This window comes from Calliphora vicina, chromosome 2, assembly GCF_958450345.1.
Source record: "Calliphora vicina chromosome 2, idCalVici1.1, whole genome shotgun sequence".
NCBI lineage: Eukaryota > Metazoa > Arthropoda > Insecta > Diptera > Calliphoridae > Calliphora > Calliphora vicina.
Window position 1 is genome coordinate 55842074 of NC_088781.1, and position 22027 is coordinate 55864100.

The 22027-nt window shown below is 31.6% G+C and overlaps 1 protein-coding gene across 1 annotated transcript; it reads right to left on the bottom strand.

Annotated features, from left to right (window-relative positions):
• Positions 1 to 1525: 1525 nt before the first annotated feature.
• On the bottom strand, positions 1526 to 20565 carry chif (chiffon). Its single transcript, XM_065502058.1, has 2 exons — positions 19597 to 20565; positions 1526 to 8433 (listed from the first exon to the last, which is right to left on the bottom strand). The coding sequence occupies exon 2, from the start codon at positions 8412 to 8414 to the stop codon at positions 1848 to 1850; it is 6567 nt and encodes a 2188-aa protein (XP_065358130.1). The 5' UTR covers positions 8415 to 8433; positions 19597 to 20565; the 3' UTR covers positions 1526 to 1847.
• Positions 20566 to 22027: the final 1462 nt, after the last annotated feature.

A 22027-nucleotide genomic window follows, 5' to 3' on the forward strand; every position in this document is an offset into this window, starting at 1 on the left:
AGGGGGAAATATATGAACTATATTATGATGGCGGTGGGAATAATAATTGGAAATAACCTAATTATACTGAGTAAGACATACAGATGGAATGATGATTTCAAAAAACTATGTCGAAATATTGGTCGAAGAACCAAAAAGTGTAGGATCCAGAATATCCTCGTTCTTTGTTGTTCATAAATGGCTGGTATTAAAAAAAGGCAATATTGGTGAAACCGGAGTTATGGATCATAATATACGACAACCTCCAAAAAAGTTGACATTTTTCAATTTTTTTTTGCTAAGAATCGGTGATTAATTTCTCCAAGCCCTCATATAAATTTCTTCCAGGAGTATGGTACATAAAACCTATGGAAGAGCAGTATCCTTACAAAATTTCGTAAATATAGTTTAAATTTTAAGACCAATTAAGAATTAAAAAGCTTGAAGATCACTTTTTCAAATCGGTTTTATTGCTTCAAAAAATGGCAAACATTTCAACATTATTAATTCGGAAGGATCTGCTATATCTTAAACGTATTTTAAATACCTCATTTCCCTTTATGAAATAAAAACAAACAGTCTTTTATATATTTTTTTTTTTAAATTAAGATTTTTTTCATTATTTTTATTAATAATATTGCAACATAAAATTGTTACAATTTTACCGACATCATCATAATTTTTCTTTTAGTTTTTTTTCACTTCTTTTACTTATTATATTGTATATCCTGTTGTTTTTAATTTTCTTTCAAAAAAAAAATGTACCACATATTTGTTGTTGTTATTATTTTTTAAAGATTATTACATTAAAAATATTACAAGAAATTTTACAATTATGTTTATAATAATATTAAATATAATAATTTTTATGTTTGTTTTTATTTATATTTCCATATTAAATTACGTTAAATGTAAGATACATTCATGTATTTTAAAGAAAAATAAAATAAAAAAGATGACATTTATTTGTTCAGAGAGATAAGTTGAAATATTTAAATGAAAATCTGTATAAATTATATATGAAATGATTATTATTTGTTTAATTTGCTACTGCTACATAAGATAAGATTTTCTTTATAAAATGTTGTGTATTATTTTGTTTTTAACTTAAAGTACATACATTAACTATAGATTACATTAATAATTAATTTTTTAAATTTATTTTTATATTTATAGAAAAAAAACTTACTAAAGAACACAAACAAAATAAACAAAAAAAAAAAAAATTAAGAAATTTTTTATACTGAAGAAAGAAAACAGAATTTCATTTATGTTTTAAAATTAGCCTGATTTGTTGTTTTCAACTTCAGGTTTATTAAGTAGAAGGTTGTATAAAACGTAATACTCTTAACAAATTAAAAAAAGGAAAAAAAACTGAATTCAAATAACGAAACTCTAAAGAGAAAACACATTAAACAAAAAATAACAAAAGTAAGAAAACTAAAAACTGGAGGGATGTCTTAAGTTTGAAACAAAACAAGAAATATAGTATACTTTCAGGAGGCTTATAATAATTTAATATAAAGTTTTATTAATAATATTTTTGTTGGTTTATTTATTTATATTTATGTTTATGTTTTTGTTGTTGGTTTTTTGTTCTTTTTACACATTTTATTCTAATTTAAAGTTTATAATTTATTTTTACTTGCTTTTACTTTATAATAAATTACAATAAATATAATGTATGTTAAAAAATCTATATGAATACAGTACAACAAGGTTTTTTTTGTTAGTAATTTTATGTAAGCTCTTTAGGAATTTATTATTATTTTTCAATGAGCCTTCTTACTTTTTTTTGTAACAACTACTATTGGTTAATTATTTATTTATTTTCAGTCAAATATGGGTATTAAAATATAACCCTGACCCTATCTACGGTAACGAAAACGTCTAAATGGTGCTCGCAAACGTCTGCAGGTGACACGGACTTCTTTCTTTAGAAACTGAGAAATGGCCAATGATTTGACAGCTGCTGTGGCAGCCTCTGCCGCACAGGTGGCCGCATTGGTAGGTGCATATTTCGATATATCAAATTTTCTTTTTGGCGTAACGGTGTTGGTGGTGCTGTTGCTGTTATTATGCAAAGAGGAGTGTTGATGGTGCTGGTGGTGATGTTCATCTTCATCGATGCTGGCATGTGTTGTTTGTGTGGTTCGAAGTTGGGAATGAGAATTGCTTAAATCCATATCGGTATCTAAACCATCTGAGGAAACAGTAAAAATATCGGAATTATCGCCGGCTTTTTCGCTGGGACTAATGCAACTTCCTAAGCTGCCATTGAGTTGGGGTGTACGGCGCAGGGCTCGCATAAAGGGTGTTATAGGAGTGGAGGTGTGCGCGCTGTTGGGATTTAATAGATTTCGCATTTTTTCCACTGGACTTTCTGGTACGCAACGTAAACGTTTTTCTTGTGGCTCATAGGAATCTTCATCATCGTTTTCAATGATTTTAGGTATAACTTTTTTACATTTCTTATTGTGTTTTTTGCTAAAGTCCAGGCTTTTGGGTTGATCTTGATCTGTTCTCCCATTATGCTGCTCATCTTCGTCGGCCTCTTCAATATCAGCATCTTCATCTGAATCGGCCTTTGTTTCTCTTTGCTGGTCCTCTTCCTCCTCTTCTTCATCTTCTATAGAATCTGCCAATGTTTCATTATCTTCTTCTATTACCCTGTCAGGCTCTTCCATGTCGTCATCTTCCTCATCATCTTCATCGTCATCATCATCGTTGGCCGTTTGTGAGTCATCATTGAGCTCCATTTGGGAATCATCTTCCATTAGCACACTTTCTTCATCATTTTCGTTAAACGTTTTGCTTTGTTCTCTTGGCAGCTTTACATTGTCTTCCATCTCGTTCTCAGAATCGGGTGGCGTTATCACACCACTTTCCCTGGCGTCCTGCTCCTGTGTAGTTTCATCTTCATCTAGGGCCATATTATGGCCCATCACTTCTTGCTTTATGCCGATTTTTTTCTTACAACATTCTTCTCGTATGTTGCCGTTTTGTAGGAAATAGATTTTATCTTGCATTGACTGTTGCCGCGTTACCGCTTTCTTTTTGATCACCTTGGGCCAACCCGTGCGATTACATTTGGGATTTTTACGCTTGCGATAGTATTTGTTCATGTGCATCGCATTGAAAATGCTGAATTTTTTTGTTCTACGATCAAGATGACCCATATTATCGCCTTCATGCTGCAAACGTTCCGTACTTTGATTAATCAAATCACACAGATCGAAATCGCTTGAAAAGTAGTCAGTGGCAGGTGGGGTGTTTAGATTTAAAGCAGCATCATTAGTATCAGTTTTAACAGTTTCCAGCAACTCTTGCTCCTCAGCTACCGCTGCTTCGTCCTCGTCAACTTCCTCCTCCTCCTTTGGCTCGTTCACGCCCTCCACTTCGTGTTCTTCAGGTGGCGTTGTGAGATTAACCGCGGGTGTTAACAATTCGTTTTCATAGTCCTTATTTGCAAGTGTGAGAAACTTATCTATTTGCCATTCCAATAGTTTAGGATTAACATAATCCGTGGTAGCTTTTCTTAGAGCGTCCATAGCTACATTGTCTACATCGAACTCTAGTACTCCCTTCTTAGAACCAGTCTTACGTATGGAAGCCAAAACATTAACAGGATTTTTGGTTATATTATTATAACCCTTTTGTCGGCCTCTTCTTCGACGTCCTCTGGTTACGGCAGAGCTTGTGGTTGCAGGTTGTATATTGGTGTTTGGAGTATTTGACCTTTGTCGTGTTAGGGTACTTGATGCCGTTGTTGCTGTAGTTGTTGCTTTATGTCCACTACTAAACAAATTAACTACACTATTTGATCCACCTCTGCCACGACCACGTCCAGAACGAGGTCTTCCGATCGTTCTTTGCACAAATGGAGGCGAATAGTCGTATTTATTTCGTCCCCTTCTCATGCGTTTCACCGTCTCCGATATTTCGGTGGCGAAACGCAATTCCTCGATGGGCGTAGCAGCTTGTGATCTTGTACGTGGAGAATTTATGATAATAGGAGCGGGAGATTCTTCTGTCGTATTTCTTGCCGAAGGTGGCGGTGTTTTCGGAGGCTCTTTCTCTACGACCTCGCTAGCTCTTAGTTGTTCCGCTGCCATTGCTAAGATTTTGGATTCTGTTTCTGTGGGTGTTGTGGGCGGCTCATCTGTCTCCGAATTTGGTTTACTCAGCGAATCCTGTCGCTGTTTAATTATACAACTAACTAAAGCCAAAGTTGAGGCATGTTCCCTTGGAGATTTTCTAGGCGGCAATTCCAAATTGGCTAGCATTGACAGTTTAGCCAGTTTGGCACCCATTTTCTTCCATTTACGCTCCACATTAGCGTTTGTACTGCTGGCACTGCTGCTGGCATTGCTGTGGGTAGAACCCGCTCGGTCATGTCTTGAGGGCAAACAATCTTGGGTGCTTTCAACTTCTGTTTTAATTTCGCCAATGCCACTTAGCACTCGACTATCATTTCGTGTACCTTTCGCTTGATCTTCCAGTTTCTGACGTTGCATTAGCTCCTGCTGTTCCAATTCCTGACGATAACGTTGCAACAAGTGCATTTTTTTGTGTTTGTGAGCGTACGACTTCGATTCCACGTTATTAGAAGAAGAGCAATTTGATTTGGAATGTTCTTGGTCTTGTTCATGGCTGGTATTGTTTGGATCTTGAAGTTGCAGCTGTTGTTTTTCGTGCGCTGAAGATGACGTACAGTTATGATCTTCCTGAGATTCCGGAGTGTTTGTGTTGTTGAGGGCCTCATTAATTTGTTTTTTTAAATCTAATTTTAAATCTCTGCGCACGTGCATCTTTTGAGCCTTGTCACCTTCCTTTTTCTGTTGTCCATCCTGGCAAAGTTTGCAGCACATTTTCTTTTTGTTGTTATCCAAGAGTGTGGTTTCAAATGGCATAGGTCCCAATTCATAGGGCAGTTTTCGGTATTTGGTTGATCCAAAATATTCAAAATATTTCTCTTCACAATTGTCCTGGCGTTTGTAGACCCTGTACCACAGATCCGTATCTGGCAGACGTTCAAAGGCATAGCGTATTGCTTTTAGGCGTTCACTTTTGGTATAGTCGAAATAGCGAGACGAAGGCGAAGAAGACTCTTGCTTTATTGGCGATGTAACTTTTAAGACCGATTTCTTAGGAGGAGTTTCGACGGATTTTGCTGGTTTTATAGTTGTTTTTGTTGTTATAGGAGCTTTTTCTATCGAAATCCTTTCGGGTTTCTTCTCAACAACCTTCGGCTTAGTTATCACGTTTACTTGCTCCTCTTCCGAACCAGTTTGTAGTTCTAATTGCAATTGAGTAATTAGACGACTTTGGCGTCTAGCTAAACGCTCTTCACGCACCGACAAATTCAGCTGAGTGGGTGTTTGTATGGATAGTCTAGTCTTAGATGAAGATTTTATTGCTACAGTATGTGTTGCATCAGATGAAGAAGCATTTGCTGTTTTTTTTGGTGTTACCGTTGATAATTTTGTTTTCACTTTGGGTGTTTGTACAATAAAATCTTCATCATTTTCGTCGTCGTCCTCATCGCCATCAATGGTAATGTCATCATCATCTTCGTAGTCATCCATATCGAAACCCTGTATTAGTTTCTTATAATTTAAAGACTTTTGAGGCTTTTTATTTGAATCCCCCATCCTATCCTCCATTTTTACAACTGATCTACGGCTACAACGCAATTGTCTAGACTTAGATGTGTTTCTATGCAACTCATCATTGCCATCGTCATCCTCATCATCCTCTTCCTCTTCTTCTTCAGAGTCATCTTTCGGTTCCTGCTTTATTTCTTGTTTCTTAGCTGTTTTATAATGCCTAGAAGGAGCAGCAGGAGGAGGAGGTGGTGGCAGTTTCGATTTTGTTGATATTTCCAATTTGTGCTTGCTTTTAGCTGCCTCAACAGCAGCTTGTAACAAGCGAGTACTTGTGGTGGCTGCTGTTACAATCGCAGTTGCTGTACGACTACTTTTTCTGGTAGCCTCTGGCAATACGATTTTATTGGAAACGCTCACTACCGCTGTTACATTCGGTGTTTTTGCTATGTGATTTTGTGTCAACGGTAGTGGTTTTCTTTTCATTGTTCCGCTTATTGCTGTTGTAGATTTTGTTTCACTTTTCAGTTGTTCATTTGGCTGGATGGGGGTCTTTGGAAAGCACTGTTTAGATTCCCCTCCCAACGTCGATTTAGATGACGAGGAGGAGCATACTTTTGACAATCTTCTCTTACCCTTAATTATGGCCTTTTTACCATTGTGTAGTACCTGAGGCTGACTGTGTTTAACTTCAAAATCCTCATCGTTATCCTGTTCTTCGGATGATGAGGATGATGATGATAAAATCTGCTGAGACGTCTGCGTATGCTGTATGCGATCGGAGGTGGTTTGTCGATCTATATCAGTGGGCAAATCGCTGGAATCACTGCGTTTTTTGGGAAACATAAAGTTTTCGGCCTCACCATTTAATACTTGCAGTTCTGTGGTGCGTACTTTTTTGAATTTCACTATTAACGAGGGAGAACCTACGGCCTTGGAGTCATCGTGTAAACCAGCCGCTAAACCTTTACCCCGAGGTGGTGTACAATTCACTTCGTTATGGGTTTCTACCACCTTGTACAAAGAGTTAGGCGGCAACATGGCACGTATGGGCGGTGATATAGCAGCTGTAGAAGATGCTTTTTTCCTCGCCAAGGGGGTCTTAACATCCAGTGCAGCTAAAGGCTTCTGAGGACTAGGAGTCTTTGGTGATTTTCCAGCAGTAGTAAGTGTACAGTTCTTAAACTTCTCTGAGGAGTGTTTACCTTTAGTGGATCTCTTTGATTTTTCTCTTAAAGTGGGAGAAACCATCTTAGGTTCAACCGACTTGCGTTTGTTAGTCGAAGAGGATTTCTCTGATTCATCATCATCGTCGTCCTCTTCTTCTTCTTCGTCATCTTCATCGTTTTGATGTTCATGTTCATCATCAGTATTTTCCAATGGGTCTTGTTCAATACACATCAGACCGTCGTGATCAACTTCCATTTCTTCCAGTTCAGTTTTTATTTCCAGTTTTCTATTCTCATCCAAAAACTTGTTTACATCGGCCGAGGAATGAATCAACGAATCTAGAGCTATAAAATTCTGTGAATTTTTGGCAAAATATTCATGATCTTTTGTTTTCAGATGTATCGTTAGAGCATCATACTCTATTTTACATATTTCACAAACGCCACACTGTTTATCGCTGGAATCTTTTTGCTGTTGGGGAGTTTGATTTTTGCACTTGCCCGATTGTTTTTGGGAGTTGGCTGGTGACTTTATAAGATCGTTGTCTTTATTATTTTTCAAATTGTTATGGTGATTTTGTGATGATTTTGTACGGGATTTACGTGTCATATTGTCGAGCAACGCAGCGCCGTCTAAAGTTTGGCAATTTTGTTCAGTTTCCGCAATATCTTTGGGCGGCAAATCCTTCTTGGGCGACAGTCTAAAAGCACCGTCCTCTCGACTCAATTGGATTTTAGGCCACTCTTGTGGTTTCCTAATTAGATGATAGTACGGCCTATAGTTACGCTTTAGCGATTCAAATTTTATATAGCCACCCTTAAGACTTATAGGTTCTACGGCATAAGACTTGCTAATCGGTTTACTTGAATGATCCAAATAATCTTTAAGTTCGTGTTGTACTTTTTTGAAAAATCTTAAAGCGATTTCACATTGCCAGACAACATATGGGAGCTGTGGAGTGCCAGTAACATTATTAGCCAAACTATGTTTATGTTTTAGAGGTGTAACAGAGCTGATCGGTTCTATGGCCGAACCCTTGCTCTGATGATAATGGCTGGTGGTGGGCGTGGATACGTTAATAGTGCTCAATCTACGCGCTCTATTTAATATGGCATCAGCTCTTGAATTCCTAATGGGCTTCTTGGCAAGTCCATTATTTTGTTTCGCTGAGTCCACTAAACAATCCAACGAGTAGGGCGTCTGGGGAGTCTGTGGTGTTTGGGGTGTTTGTGGCGTACCCGGACAACTGGTGTTGTTTGTGTTGTTGCTGTTATTGTTTGCCGGCGCTATTGGTTTATCAGTAACAAAATGTGTAACACTGGGAGTTAGAAAAAACTCTAGCGAACCCCCCAGTAGTTTGATTTGTTCCTCTATGCGTTTGGTTAGTTGATGATCACGTATATCCAAGTAAAATTTAAAATGACACAAAGGTTTCTTACATTTAACTACTTTTACAGCAGGACTGCGTTTTGTAACCTCAGATGCAATTGCAGTGGCTGCTGCTGTAGCTGTTGTTGTTGGGGTTTGTTGTAAAATTGAAGCAGAGGCTGTTGTTCTGGTTGTTGTGTTTCTTGTAGTAGGTGTTGTTGGCAATTGTTGCTGCTGCTGTTGCTGACTTTTAAATTTGCATTTACTGTTGATTTCCGATTGTGGTTGCATACCTTTAAGCGCAATATGGCTATTTCGTTTCATATTTTCACATGGAATAATAATAGTACATACACAGGGACACACGTAATGTTTATTTTTGTCGTTTTAATATTATTTTGCAATGACAGTGGCGCAATTATTTGATATTTATGTTATTTAAAAGCCGCATACGTTTTTTGGAAAAGAGAAGAGCAAAAAAATACAAAAAATCGAAATCAGTTACAAAGTTCTTATACATTTTATTTGTTATTTATTAATTTTACAAAGAAATCTTAATTTTAAAATGTTAGTACAAATTGCACAATGATTGAAACAACCAAAAAAAAATCACACACATTCCTTTACAATGATAAAATGGAATAAGGTCTAAATAAAAAGGACATGATGAGCAAATGTTAAATGAAGCAAACATAAAAAAAATCTGGACACACAATAACATAAAAAACAAAAGAGGACAGATGTTCAAGATCATCCCTTGTTACCACCAACAAAATAATAGATAATACACCAACTGATCCTGTACAAAAGGATAACATAAATGTACATGCAACTCTGTGAGGGGTAACTACTGTAGAATTCACCTTTATTCATCACTGTTGCCAGATTTAAAAATGTGTTGTGATTTTAACGATTTTTAGTGGTAATGAAGGCCTAGTAATGATTAACTTTAAAAAAAAATATGTCTGAGCCAAGGAAATTTTGTAAAAACTAGAGATTTTAAAAATTGATTGATTGTTTGTTCAAAAATTATCCAATTGATATGGAAAATTTGCATTTAACTATAACAATTAAACAAATGTTGCCAAATAAGCTCATTTTTAATTTAACACGATGACAGTAGTAACCTTTAGAACTTTCTAAATTTACTAATAATGTATTTAAACACAAATTTGGCAAATTATACATTTGTATTGTTTATGTACATATATTTATTATATAATCTTTAATAAATGTTTAAAAATGCATTTACATAATACATACGGTATTATGTATTAAAATGCATACATACAGTGAGTGACAATACAATAGAAGATTTTTTAAAAACTATAAAGATAAATTCAAATTTACCATCAATTCAATATTTATATTATAATTTATTTGTGATAATTTTTTTTCACACAATAACTTTTTGAAATACATAGTAATAATAAAAAAATCTCTGAGGAAAATATAACCCTAGGTTGGTGAATCTATCACGACAATGAACACAAACACACCCAATCGCCAGATCTCAAAACCTATTGTAGATCGCAAAATACGGACTTAAAATTACATTACCATGGTAGCTTTATAAGATGCATTATTTAATAGGTTCAATGCAGCCCCGCTATGAGGCAGTTATAAAAAACAAAGGATATCCAATAAAATACTGAGTCACTAAAAGGTCCAAACATTTTTTGTAAAAATCAAACCTTATCAAGACAACAATTTCGTACGAAAGTGCAAACTAAAAACGTATTTAGAAAAACTTTTGTTTTTTCACTTTCAAATTAAAAAGTCGAAGTAAAAAATTAGAAATTTGTAAATAAAGGCGAATTTGCAGCGCAGTAAATTCGTCTTGTTGTAAATAAAAGAAAAATTTTTAAAAATTTCATGTTTACTTTTAGGAGTTTTAATAAAATTGTAAGCAGCGCCTTAAGGCATGTGAAGTTTTTGTTTTTGATTATTTTCACTTTCGTACAAATCCTTTGACGTTTACTTTTTACTTTGTTTTCTATTTTCGTAATTTAATTATGTTCTAATTGTTTGTTGTTAATATGTAGGTACTAAATAAATTTAAATTTTTTAAGGATTGTCTGGATTATGGAAAAGTTAAATATTTGGAAAAGTTTCCTTTGTATTATCAACCACTGTATGTATTTATATTTGGTTGTAGAATTAAAGGTATGATGTATATTTACCACATATCAATTTTTATTTACACATAGTTTTTAATGGTTGGTGGAATAAACAACTATATACATACTAGAGTGCTCCAAAAAAATAAAATTGCGAATTTCGACCGTCCCCCCCTCTAGAATTGTTCTATGTATTGTAGAAACACATTATGTAAAATATTAGGATGATAGGATAACGCTAACTGGTGGCGCAACGACGCTGAAGTTTTGTGGTGCATTTACAAGGGGAAAATATGCAATTTTTTCAGTTTTTGTAAAAATTTTGCCATTAAATAATGACTTTTACAATTTAATTTAAAAGAATCGAAATGTGTACGTAATTGTCGTTATAATAAGATATAAAAGACAAAAATTGGTGAAAAATTTTAAAGTTATTAAAAAATCGCCAGGCCATTAACGTGTCTCAGGCCACTAGAACAAGAAATTTATGAACAAAATTAACATATTTTGAGAAATATTAAAATAAAAGCTTATTTTTACTTAAAATATATCCATATTTACTTGTATATGAGTTTTTGTCCTCGTAGGATACCGTTAACCTATTCGCAGGTATGACCAAAAAAATTAAATTTTTTTAACGGCAGTTTCAAAACTCAATTTTCAAATTTTTAAAAATTTTGTTAAACAAATTTCAGAATTTTTTGATCATCACATGGGGATTTATTGACAACATAATAGGGAATAAAAATGTGAAAAAAGTATGTCAATACCTCCTATAGTTTTTCCGTACCTGCGATATAAATTTTGCGATTTTCGAGAAAAACTAATTTTTTGGCCATATTTTGGGGAATGACAAGAAATTCCTTACTGTAATGATTTTTTAGTAAAAGCTATTCAGAATAATATAGTCCAGGTAATTTTAAATATAGTCTGAAAGTTTTACTAAAATCGGAAAACTTTAACCCTTAAATCGTGAAGGTCAAAGGTCAATTTTTTCAATATTTGGAATTTCTCATGGAAAGATAGCGAAATATTATATATTTTTGGGCCGATTTTGATGAAACTTAAGAAAAATATAAAATGAAGTCTAGTATTCACAATAACAGTACAAAAATGGAAATTAACCCTTAATAGCACTTGGGGCCCAAATGACCCTCAACTTTTAAAAACACATTAATTTTGACCCCAAGTACTCTTAAGGGTTAATTTCCATTTTTGTACTGTTATTGTGAATACTAGACTTCATTTTATATTTTTCGTAAGTTTCATCAAAATCGGCCCAAAAATATATAATATTTCGCTATCTTTCCATGAGAAATTCCAAATATTGAAAAAATTAACTTTTGACCTTCACGATTTAAGGGTTAAAGTTTTCCGATTTTAGTAAAACTTTCAGACTATATTTAAAATTACCTGGACTATATTATTCTGAATAGCTTTTACTTAAAAATCATTACAGTAAGGAAATTCTGGTCATTCCCCAAAATATGGCCAAAAAATTAGTTTTTCTCGAAAATCGGAAAATTTATATCTCAGGTACGGAAAAACTATAGGAGGTATTGACATACTTTATTCACATTATTATTCCCTATTATGTTGTCAATAAATCCCCATGTGATGATCAAAAAATTCTGAAATTTGTTTAACAAAATTTTTAAAAATTTGATAATTGAGTTTTGAAACTGCCGTTAAAAAAATTTAATTTTTTTGGTCATACCTGCGAATAGGTTAACGGTATCCTACGAGGACAAAAACTCATATACAAGTAAATATGGATATATTTTAAGTAAAAATAAGCTTTTATTTTAATATTTCTCAAAATATGTTAATTTTGTTCATAAATTTCTTGTTCTAGTGGCCTGAGACACGTTAATGGCCTGGCGATTTTTTAATAACTTTAACATTTTTTCACCAATTTTTGTCTTTTATATCTTATTATAACGACAATTACGTACACATTTCGATTCTTTTAAATTAAATTGTAAAAGTCATTATTTAATGGCAAAATTTTTACAAAAACTGAAAAAATTGCATATTTTCCCCTTGTAAATGCACCTCAAAACTTCAGCGTCGTTGCGCCACCAGTTAACGTTATCCTATCATCCTAATATCTTACACAACGTGTTTCTACAATACATAGAACAATTCTAGAGGGGGGGACGGCCTGTACCTAGAAAGTTTTTTTCGTCCATACAATCTTGGAGCACTCTAATACATACAGTATTGGCCATAACTAAAGCACCCCCTCAATGGATTTTTTCAAATCATAATTTTTTTGATAAAAACGGTTTTTTTGGGATGTATTTTGTATATATTTTATTAACTAATATTGTTAATGTTCATTTAATATTCATTTAGTAAAAGATAATTTTATTAAAAATTAATTTAAAATGATAAATCATACAAAAACTCAAAACGCAACGGACAAAACAAAAGCACCCTCTTATAAAATGTTTAAAAATTTGACTCGGTACTGCATATTTGCAATGTGAATTATCGGGAATCACAATGAATGGACTTAAAAATTCCAAAAGATAAAAATATAGGAAGACGTAGTGTGCAAAATTTAAGTTTTATACAGATTCTTGTAATAAAAACAATGGCATGGAAAAATTACTCCAGTGAATTTAAAATTAAAGTTATTGAGAACTGGAAGACGGGCTTATCACTACATGAATTTAGTAAAAAATATTCAATTAACAGATCAGTTATTTCCAGGCTCGTTTCAAAATTTTTTAAGACTGGTCGAAAATCTCCGGTGCATTCTGGATGTCGTTCGCGAAAAAACACGATATTATGATTCCTTGATCAAAAGAGCAATACAAAAAGATCCTACAGCATCAACTATTCAAGTACGAACAAGTTTAAGATTATGCGTTAGCGAAAGAACAAACCGTAGAAGAGTAGTAGAAGCCCGATTATTCAGCTGACGAACAGCAAAAAAAAACATTTCTATCAGCTAAGAACAAGAAAGCTAGACTGAAATTTGCCAAAGCCCACATCGACTGGAGTGTCCAAAAATTAAAGACAGTACTGTTCCCTGCCGAATCCAAATACAACTTAAAAAGTTCCGCTGGAATAAGGCGTGTACGCAGACCAAAAAGAGGAAAACTGAATCCTAAGTATTGCAAAGGAACAATTAAACATGGAGGAAGCAATGTAATGGTCTGGGGTTCCTTTCTGATCAAGGATTTGGGCCAAATCATAAAATTTATGGGATTATGGATCGGTTCATGTACCGTGATGTATTGAAAGCTGTAATGTTGCCTTATGCCAGTGAAGAGATGCCAATAATAGGGAGCTTCCATCAGGATTACGATCCTAAGCACCCCTCCAAAGTTTGTAAGACTTGGCTACACAGCAATAAGATTCAAGTTCTTCATTGGCCTGGTCAATCTCCCGATCTCAATCCTATTGAGAACTTGTGGCACATTGTTAATATGAAAATAAATCGTGAAAATTGTTGAAATAAGGATCGGAAATTTTCACGATTTATTTCATGCCGTTAAAATAGCCTGGGAAGGAATATCGAAAAACGTCATAAAAACATATTATCTTCTATGCCAAGAGATGTTCTTGTGCCATCCAAAACAAAGGATTTGCAACAAAAAATTAAATAAAATTTTTTTTTATAGTATATCCTTGAAGGGGTGCTTTAGTTTTGTCCGTTTCATTTTCTACCTTAAAATATTTTTTAATTTTAAGTTACCTCTTATAGAAAGATTAAGTTTGAAAGTATTTGTTTATCAATACTAAACATATTAACAAATGAAAATAATACATAATAGAATTTAAAACTTTGATTTTATACAAAAAAATACCATATGAAAAAAATTCATTGAGGGGGTGCTTTAGTTATGGCCAATACTGTATGTACATGCATATGAAAGTACATTAGACTGCTCTCAAAAATATTTTGAGTCCTAGAATTTTACGACGTAAGTAAATATTAAAGAAAGTTTTCAGAAATAGTTCTGAAATATGTTTTAAAAAATATTAGTGAAATCGGTGAAGATATAGTCGAAATACGGTAAAAAAAATCCAATTTCTAACCATACATATATTTATATTCTGAATCCTTTAATGTGCATTGGATTTCTGGAAATCCTATATGTATGGAAAATTAACAAAATGAGTCTACAAAGTCTACTTAATGATGTATTCATTCGCGTAAGATTTCGGCAGATCACATACATATGTGTGGAAAATTAACAAAATATGTCTTCAATATTCTAATACTAGTTTTTAAAGAACTATTATCTTGTTTGTATTGGAAAATCTTCAGAGCGATCCTGAGTCTGAGTTATAACATGAAATCAAATATCCACAAATGTTACTAATTACAAATATTATTTCACTGTAAATTTATTATGCAATATACATAATAAAAAATTTTGGAGTAGTTAAAGACCTCCTCATGACATTCTTCCTCTCCACACAATATTGCATCAGTCTAATGAATATGTATCTATGCATATACTAAATATGTATTTTAATTTGTATACATATTTGTTTTTAAGGTTTTATTATGTTATTAAATTTATCGATTTTTAGTTACCAGGTTATATATTAAATTGAAGAAGGAGTTCAATGTGAAATAAAAAAAATTTCTTAAAAAAAAAAACAAAGTAGGCTGAATAATGGGATAACTCACTTGGTTGCACTTAAACATTTTTTGTTGGTTTGTATTGAAAAATGTATACGAAATATTGAGGCAATAATTGAAACAGGTCATATGTATGATAAATACAATTTACAAATAGGATTTGAATAATAATAAAACATATAAATGGACAGTAACGTTTATATCAAATAACACCAGCAATAATTTATTTCCATCTCATCTTAATGATAGAATTCTAACTTATTTTCGTACCTCTAACCACAAAGCTTAATACATACAACATTTGCAGTTGAAATAATACCGTTAGATGACAATTTTCCTACTTGGAATGTTTAATAAATATGCATGTAAAAAAACTGGTCATAAAAATACCTAAATAAAAAAATGTATACATATAAATAAATAAAATTCATGAATGTTGCAAAATGCATACTTGATTAGATAAGCAAACTAAAATAGAAATAAATACATAAAATATTGAATGAATTGTCGCCGGCGGTTGGTAGGGAGGACAGAAAAGGCACACAACGAAAAATAAACTCAACAATTTAAAACGGAATTGCGAAAATTTAAACAAATGTTGATGTGAAATAATTACAAATAAAAACCAACTGAACAACAAAATAATTGCAAAATTTTAATAGATTTTAAAATAAATGGAAAGAAATTGTAAAATGTGTAAAATATAAAAAAAAACAACTCTGAAGTGTTTTAATATAAGATTATAATTAGATGTGAAACCTATTTCATATACATGTGATTAAAAATGTATGAAAAAAAGAATTTGTTGTGGTGAAAACTGTGGTTTTGTTATATGTATTAACTTTTTTTTGTCAAATAGCGATTTTTGTGAAATTCAAAATTTTGATTTGTTAAAGAAATTTAAGTATTTGTGATATGTATGTTTTTTAATTAGCCTTAATAGTGATAGTGTTTATTGAAAGTATATCTGATATAAAAAAAGCTTAAACTATATCCTACATTATCTATAAAACGTTAAAATGTACGAAAACTCTTTAATTTATATTATTTTAGAAAGAAGCTTAACTAAATATCTATTATTAGTTTAAAAGCAAAACCAAGTTGATATAGAGAAGAAACCAAACATTTCGAAAAAAAAAAAAATATTTTTGATGATTTACTCATCTTTTATAATTTTTGGTATATGTTTTCCATTGCCATACAATATTTTAAATTCTCAGAATTGTTTGTTATTTACATGATTTTGCATTTCAACTAACGATATTTATATATATTTTATTCGATTTTTTCTTCAATTCTTAGTATTAAGTTGTTATAATAATACACCCATTTAACCACTGTATACAAAAATAAAAAATGCTGAAAATTAACAAGGGTATGTACAAGTATGAGCATGATAAAGAGTGATACAGATGATGAAGAAGTTTGAGGAGGTACATTAACCGTCTAGTATAATGCTATAGTTGCCCATACTCTATCTTATATCTGGCTGTTAGTCTGTCTTATTTGGTTGTAGGCAGTCACTTCGTCATTCAGTCTTGCCAGCAAAACTCTATGTATTTTCATACGTACTATATAATCTTATTTGTACGTTAAAAAGTAAAATACCAAAAAACTACTAGCCTAGCCGTATGTGCGTTGATTCTAGAGGATGCTGTATATAAACATTTCATTTGTATTGGTTTTTTTTTTATATTAGCAGCAGCAAAATATTATTGTGCATAGAAAAGTGTTTATTTTTGATTTTCAATACTTATTTTACTTTAGATATGAATTTTTCTTTATTATAAAGTTCATTTCTAGTTAGTCATCAGTATTGCATTTTGTTCATCTTAATATAGAATTAAAAAAAATCCATAAATGTAAATGTATGGGGTAAAATTTTGTGGATTAATTTTGTACTTCTAAATATTCTTTTTCTTTGAACACTATCCTGCGAAAGAAATAAATATAAAAGCTGTGTTAAGATCTAGTTTTAGAAATTATCAAACTGGCGTGAAAAAAGTGAGTCAACGAAAAGACATAAAATAAAGAATCGTATACATACCCAAAGGCCGGAGTAGAGACCTAAACTAACTTTTTAAGTCATTTTGTATTTTTTACTATTTTAATATAATATAATTTTGGCTATAACTCCAAATGTAGTTCAGAATATCAAAAATACATTGATGAATTAAGTTGTAAACCCTTGTTACACGTACATTTAATCATTTGTTTGTGACACATTTCATAGGAAGTTATACACATCTCATATAAACATAATTGAAATAAACAATAATTATAAATAAAGTCGTCTTTACTTAAGAGTGGACTTTAGGTCTACCATAGACAAGTTTCACGGCGGCGGCGGCTGACTCCAAAAAAGAGTAAATACTCAAATCCAAATACATAATTAAAAATTTAAAAAGTGAAATTCTGAAAATTTTATGAAATTACTATGGAACTTTTATCATAAACGGCGGCTATGTTCAAGCCGACTTAAGCCGAAAAAAATTCGGCGGCGGCTTTGAAAATTTATCGGCGGCTCGGCTCAGCCGGCTTACAGCCTTTTGGCGCAGGTCTCTGCGTTGAAGTCGAATCTAAATATAAAACTAGTTGAATCTGTTTTTAACTCGTTTAACAACAGCATAAGCTGTTCTTGGCCATGTAAAAAAGTTTGGCAAAAATTAAAAAATGTTAAAGTTAAAAGATATTGGCAGAGATTTTGCAATTATTGAAAATTTATCAATAAAATTAGTACCAAAATGTCCTAAATATGATATTAATCTTATCTTTTCATATTTTTATACCACACACAATTTTTTTCTTTAGTTGTTCCGGTTACTTTTATTGTTTACCTTTTTTTAATTTTCTATGTCAGCTGTTCAGCGGTGCCACTTGTCTATATTTAGTTGCATATTGTATGAAAACATTTTCTACATTTGAGGTGGTACCCAGTTAAAGTCGGTTCAATTTAAAATATACTTTAATTTTGACTATAAGGTTTCCAGGCAGCCTCGGATTGAAGAAAATAAGCTATAGGTCCCTTTGTGTTAATTTTGACAATACATAGTTGCAAAATAATTAAAAGCAGATTTTTATTTTAAAAAGAACCGACTTTAGTGTTTGACTATGATTACAGGCCAATATTAATACTATAAAAACACACTTTTATAATTTACTATCCCCAAAATGTTGTACGTCCTAAAATATAATCGTCTAAAGGGGCCTTTCAATAGAAAGGACAAACAGTTGTTTTGTCCAAAAACACGCTCGATTTGCCACATTGTTATCTCGCCACATGCAGAGTTGTATTAACCTAATTATTTTGAAACAATTATCAACACTGATTAAACTAAATAAACTGGCGCACTGAATAAAATACAAATAAAAGAGAATTAAGAAAATAAACCGGAACAAAGAAAAGTATAAAAAATAATTTATTGAACAAAAAAGTATAAAATCATACTCAATATTTATAAAACATATAAAATAAAATGATATCAATTTCAAATTAAAATACACCACTGTCAAGAAAAATAATAAAACAAACGACAACAAAAAGAAATTCGCAATAAAAGGAAAGAAGAGAAACGAATATAGAGATAAAATGGAAAATACCCACAATAGTAATATTTAGAAAGAATAAAACCTGAGAATACACGTATACGTTTGGCTGCTACTGGGGCTGTGTTATTTTAAATAAAACACAGAAAAAAATTTAAAAAATGAAATTTGTTGACGTCGCCAGTACGAGCAGTAAGAACTAAAAAACACAGAAGAAAAAACTCCACAATCTAGCGAAGTAACGATGTGTGTTTCATAAATTTTTTCAGTTTTATTTTATTTTTTTTGTAAGGTTGTGGAAGTACACAATGAAAAATAAAAACGAAGCAAAAATTATGTACATACATATGTATGTAGTTGCTTTACTTATTTTGAGGACGGTTGGTTGGTTGGTTGGCTGGCTGTTTGCTTGTTTCGTTGCTTAGATAGACGTATATTAGTATGTATAGAGGGTCGGACGGACAGACGTATGAACGAACCGACAGACAATCACACACCGACAGACGGACCTGAAAACAAAATTGCTTGTGTGCTCATGTTGTTGTTTTAGTAGTTTAATATTTGTTTGTGTGATTGTAAATATACCTTGACTATACACTGCTATACTAAACACACAACAGCCGGCTTTATATACAGATATTAAAAAAAATATCGACAAAACGACAAACATTAGCTCAACCTTACTACAATATACACTACTTGCAGCAGCAATAGCTGAAAACATTTGCTTATATATTCCACATACAGTTGGATATTAACAAAGTGCTTATTTCTTTCTGTTCATCACACTAGCATGTATAGAATAATACATACAGTTGTAGGTTTTTATAGACATTCAGCTTTATTTTTGGTGCACATACATTTTGTGGAAAAAACAGACACGAGTATGTATAAATAAATAAAAAATTATATGATGTTAAAATGTTTTTAAATTAAAGTACGTTTATATTTACAGTTTATGTGCAAAATATGATTGAGGTTATAAAAGTAAAGAATGAAATAAACAAAACAATAAAAACAAAACTGTTTTTGTTTACAATCATATTTAAGCTACCTCTCTCTTTCACTCACTGTCGCACAATCAGCAACTCATTCACTCTCCTACATTTATGTCGTTAATTAAACACAAAATATGAAGATGTTTTTATGTTATGTTTATCAATAAATCGTGTAAGAATTTATGCATTATTTTGTTTCTTACCTTTTAAAAATTCTTTGAGTTGTGTGGCTGATATATTTCTGTAGCCCAATTCATTTAAATAATGCAAAATGGCGCGTGCATCCAAAGGCAAATGTGACATTTTCTTATGGGCCTCACTCTACTCTCATACATTGATTTCGTTAAAAGGAAAACAACACACTCGTATAAAAAAACATCCAAACAAACAAAAAGAAAGTCCCCACACAATTGATGTTTTTCTGCCGATGTTGTTGTTCCGCTGTTTAAATAGTTGTATATAAATTTAATACATTCGTACGATTCGCATATACACTCACGAGCAAAGCAAAGAAGAAACAAATAAATTGAATTTGTATTCTTTGTAATATTTCTGGTTATTTTTATAGAAAATGGTTGGTTACATTTATTTGCACTTTGTAGGCATGTATGTACATTTGATTTTAAATAATTACACTTTTATAAATGATGTCTATTTTTTACTTCATACTCTTTTCTCTTTAAATTTATCACTTCTTTTGCTTGCTCTTTGTTTTTTTTATTTAATGCCTAGTCTTTTTTCTATAGTTTTTTCTCAAAAAATCTTAAACGTTTTTCAATTTCGTAATTTTATCTATAGTTGTTTAAATGAAACGTAGCTAATTTTATTTTCAAAAGCCAGCATATAACTTTAATTATTTTTGTCTCGCTGTTTAAAAAATGATTTAATTTTCAACACACACATTTAAGTATAATTTTTCTTGCCTTTGGCTTGGTCTTTGTCACTGTAGTTTTTTTTCTTTTTTAGCTTTAATTCCAATAGCAATTAAGCTTATTTGAGTTTTTTGTAAAATTCTTATGTAATCTTTATATGTTTGCTATTTTTCATAAGTTTTTTCTTTTAATTTACTGTAGTTTTATTTAATTTTAATTAAAATGTGTAGTAGGTAAAATTTTTCCTATCGTCGTTTCGTTTCGGTTTGACGCTCGTTTTTCTTGTATTTCTTTTGCTTTTACTTTTCGTTCTTTGATTAGTGGTGATTATAATGAGGAGGCTTGCTAAATTCACCTCTCGCTATTCCTTTTCCGTAAATTTGTTAGAGTTGTATTGCACAGAGTTATATTTTGAAGTAGTTTTTATATGAATGCAAGAAATAGGAACTTATAAATTTCTATATTGTTTTTATATATTTTTTTAATTTTAAAAAGAGCTGTAAAATTATAAATTAAAATGATTTGTTTTGTAATTAAAACAAACGTAACTTAAGCTGGGATTATATTTCTAATGAATAAAAAAAATTAAAACAAATCGTTCGAATTCTTATACAGTACGGGCTCGATTTGTGCAACCGAAAGGTTACGTTATTATTTTTTATTCTTTTTTTTAACAAAAATATGCAATTTAATTAGCAAAAAGTAATTAATTCGTTTATTAAACAAAACAAAGTAAAAAAAATGGTGTAAATAATATATGTATGTACTCGAAAAAATAAAAAAATATTTTAATAAAAAATAACTGTAAATAAACAGCCAAAATTCTTTATGAGAGCAGTGTCGACATGAAAGTATTTTTTTAGGTACCTATGATTTGGCAAATAGTTTTGAATTACGCTTCTGATTAAAAAAAACAACCAGAATAAATATAGAAGATAATAGAATAACTTCGAAATAATATTACATATGAAAAAAAATAAAGTTGCACTTATCGCGCCTGTTTTTTGAAAAAAGTTGCAGTTATAAAGACTGTAATGTTAAAAAATAGGCTGTTGCGCTAATCGGTCAGTTGCAATAATAGGTAGTTGCACAAATCGAGCCCGTACTGTATTTTGTAATTTCAGTTTTCAAGAATATGACCATTTATTAAATATATTTGAATTTTTCTAATTCAAATTTAAATTCAGCGTTTTTAAGCATTTGCAGAATGTAGTTATACATCTTAGCACTGGCAAAACAATGGAAAACATCATGTTTAAAATACTTATTTTGAAAATGAGTACTTTAAACAAATAATAAACGATTTTAATGCTGAAAAATACTATAAAAACATTTAAATGGGTCCTATTCATATTATAAAACTTATTATGAATGATCACTACTCTGGGGAAAATATGCCCCTAGTTTTGAGTTACCAGTACGACAATGACCCCAAATACACCTGGAGGGCTAGTGGTTACAGTCCAATGAGGTACGTGTTTTAATTTAGAAAGAACTCTTAAATCTGTTAAGAAAAATATACACAATACTGTATTTTTACCAATTATTTGAAAAAAAAATTACTTGTTTTTGTCACAATTTAGTATTTAAATATTCCCGGGATTGAACAGATTTTTTAATATTTCTCGGGAGTGGAAAAAGTCCGGGAAATTAGGAATCTATCTTTTTCTTCTTCGAAATTGAAGTTCATACAGAACCACAACGGCGATTCTATTTGTATTAAAAAACTAAAGCAATGTTAATGGTATTTTAATCCAAAACT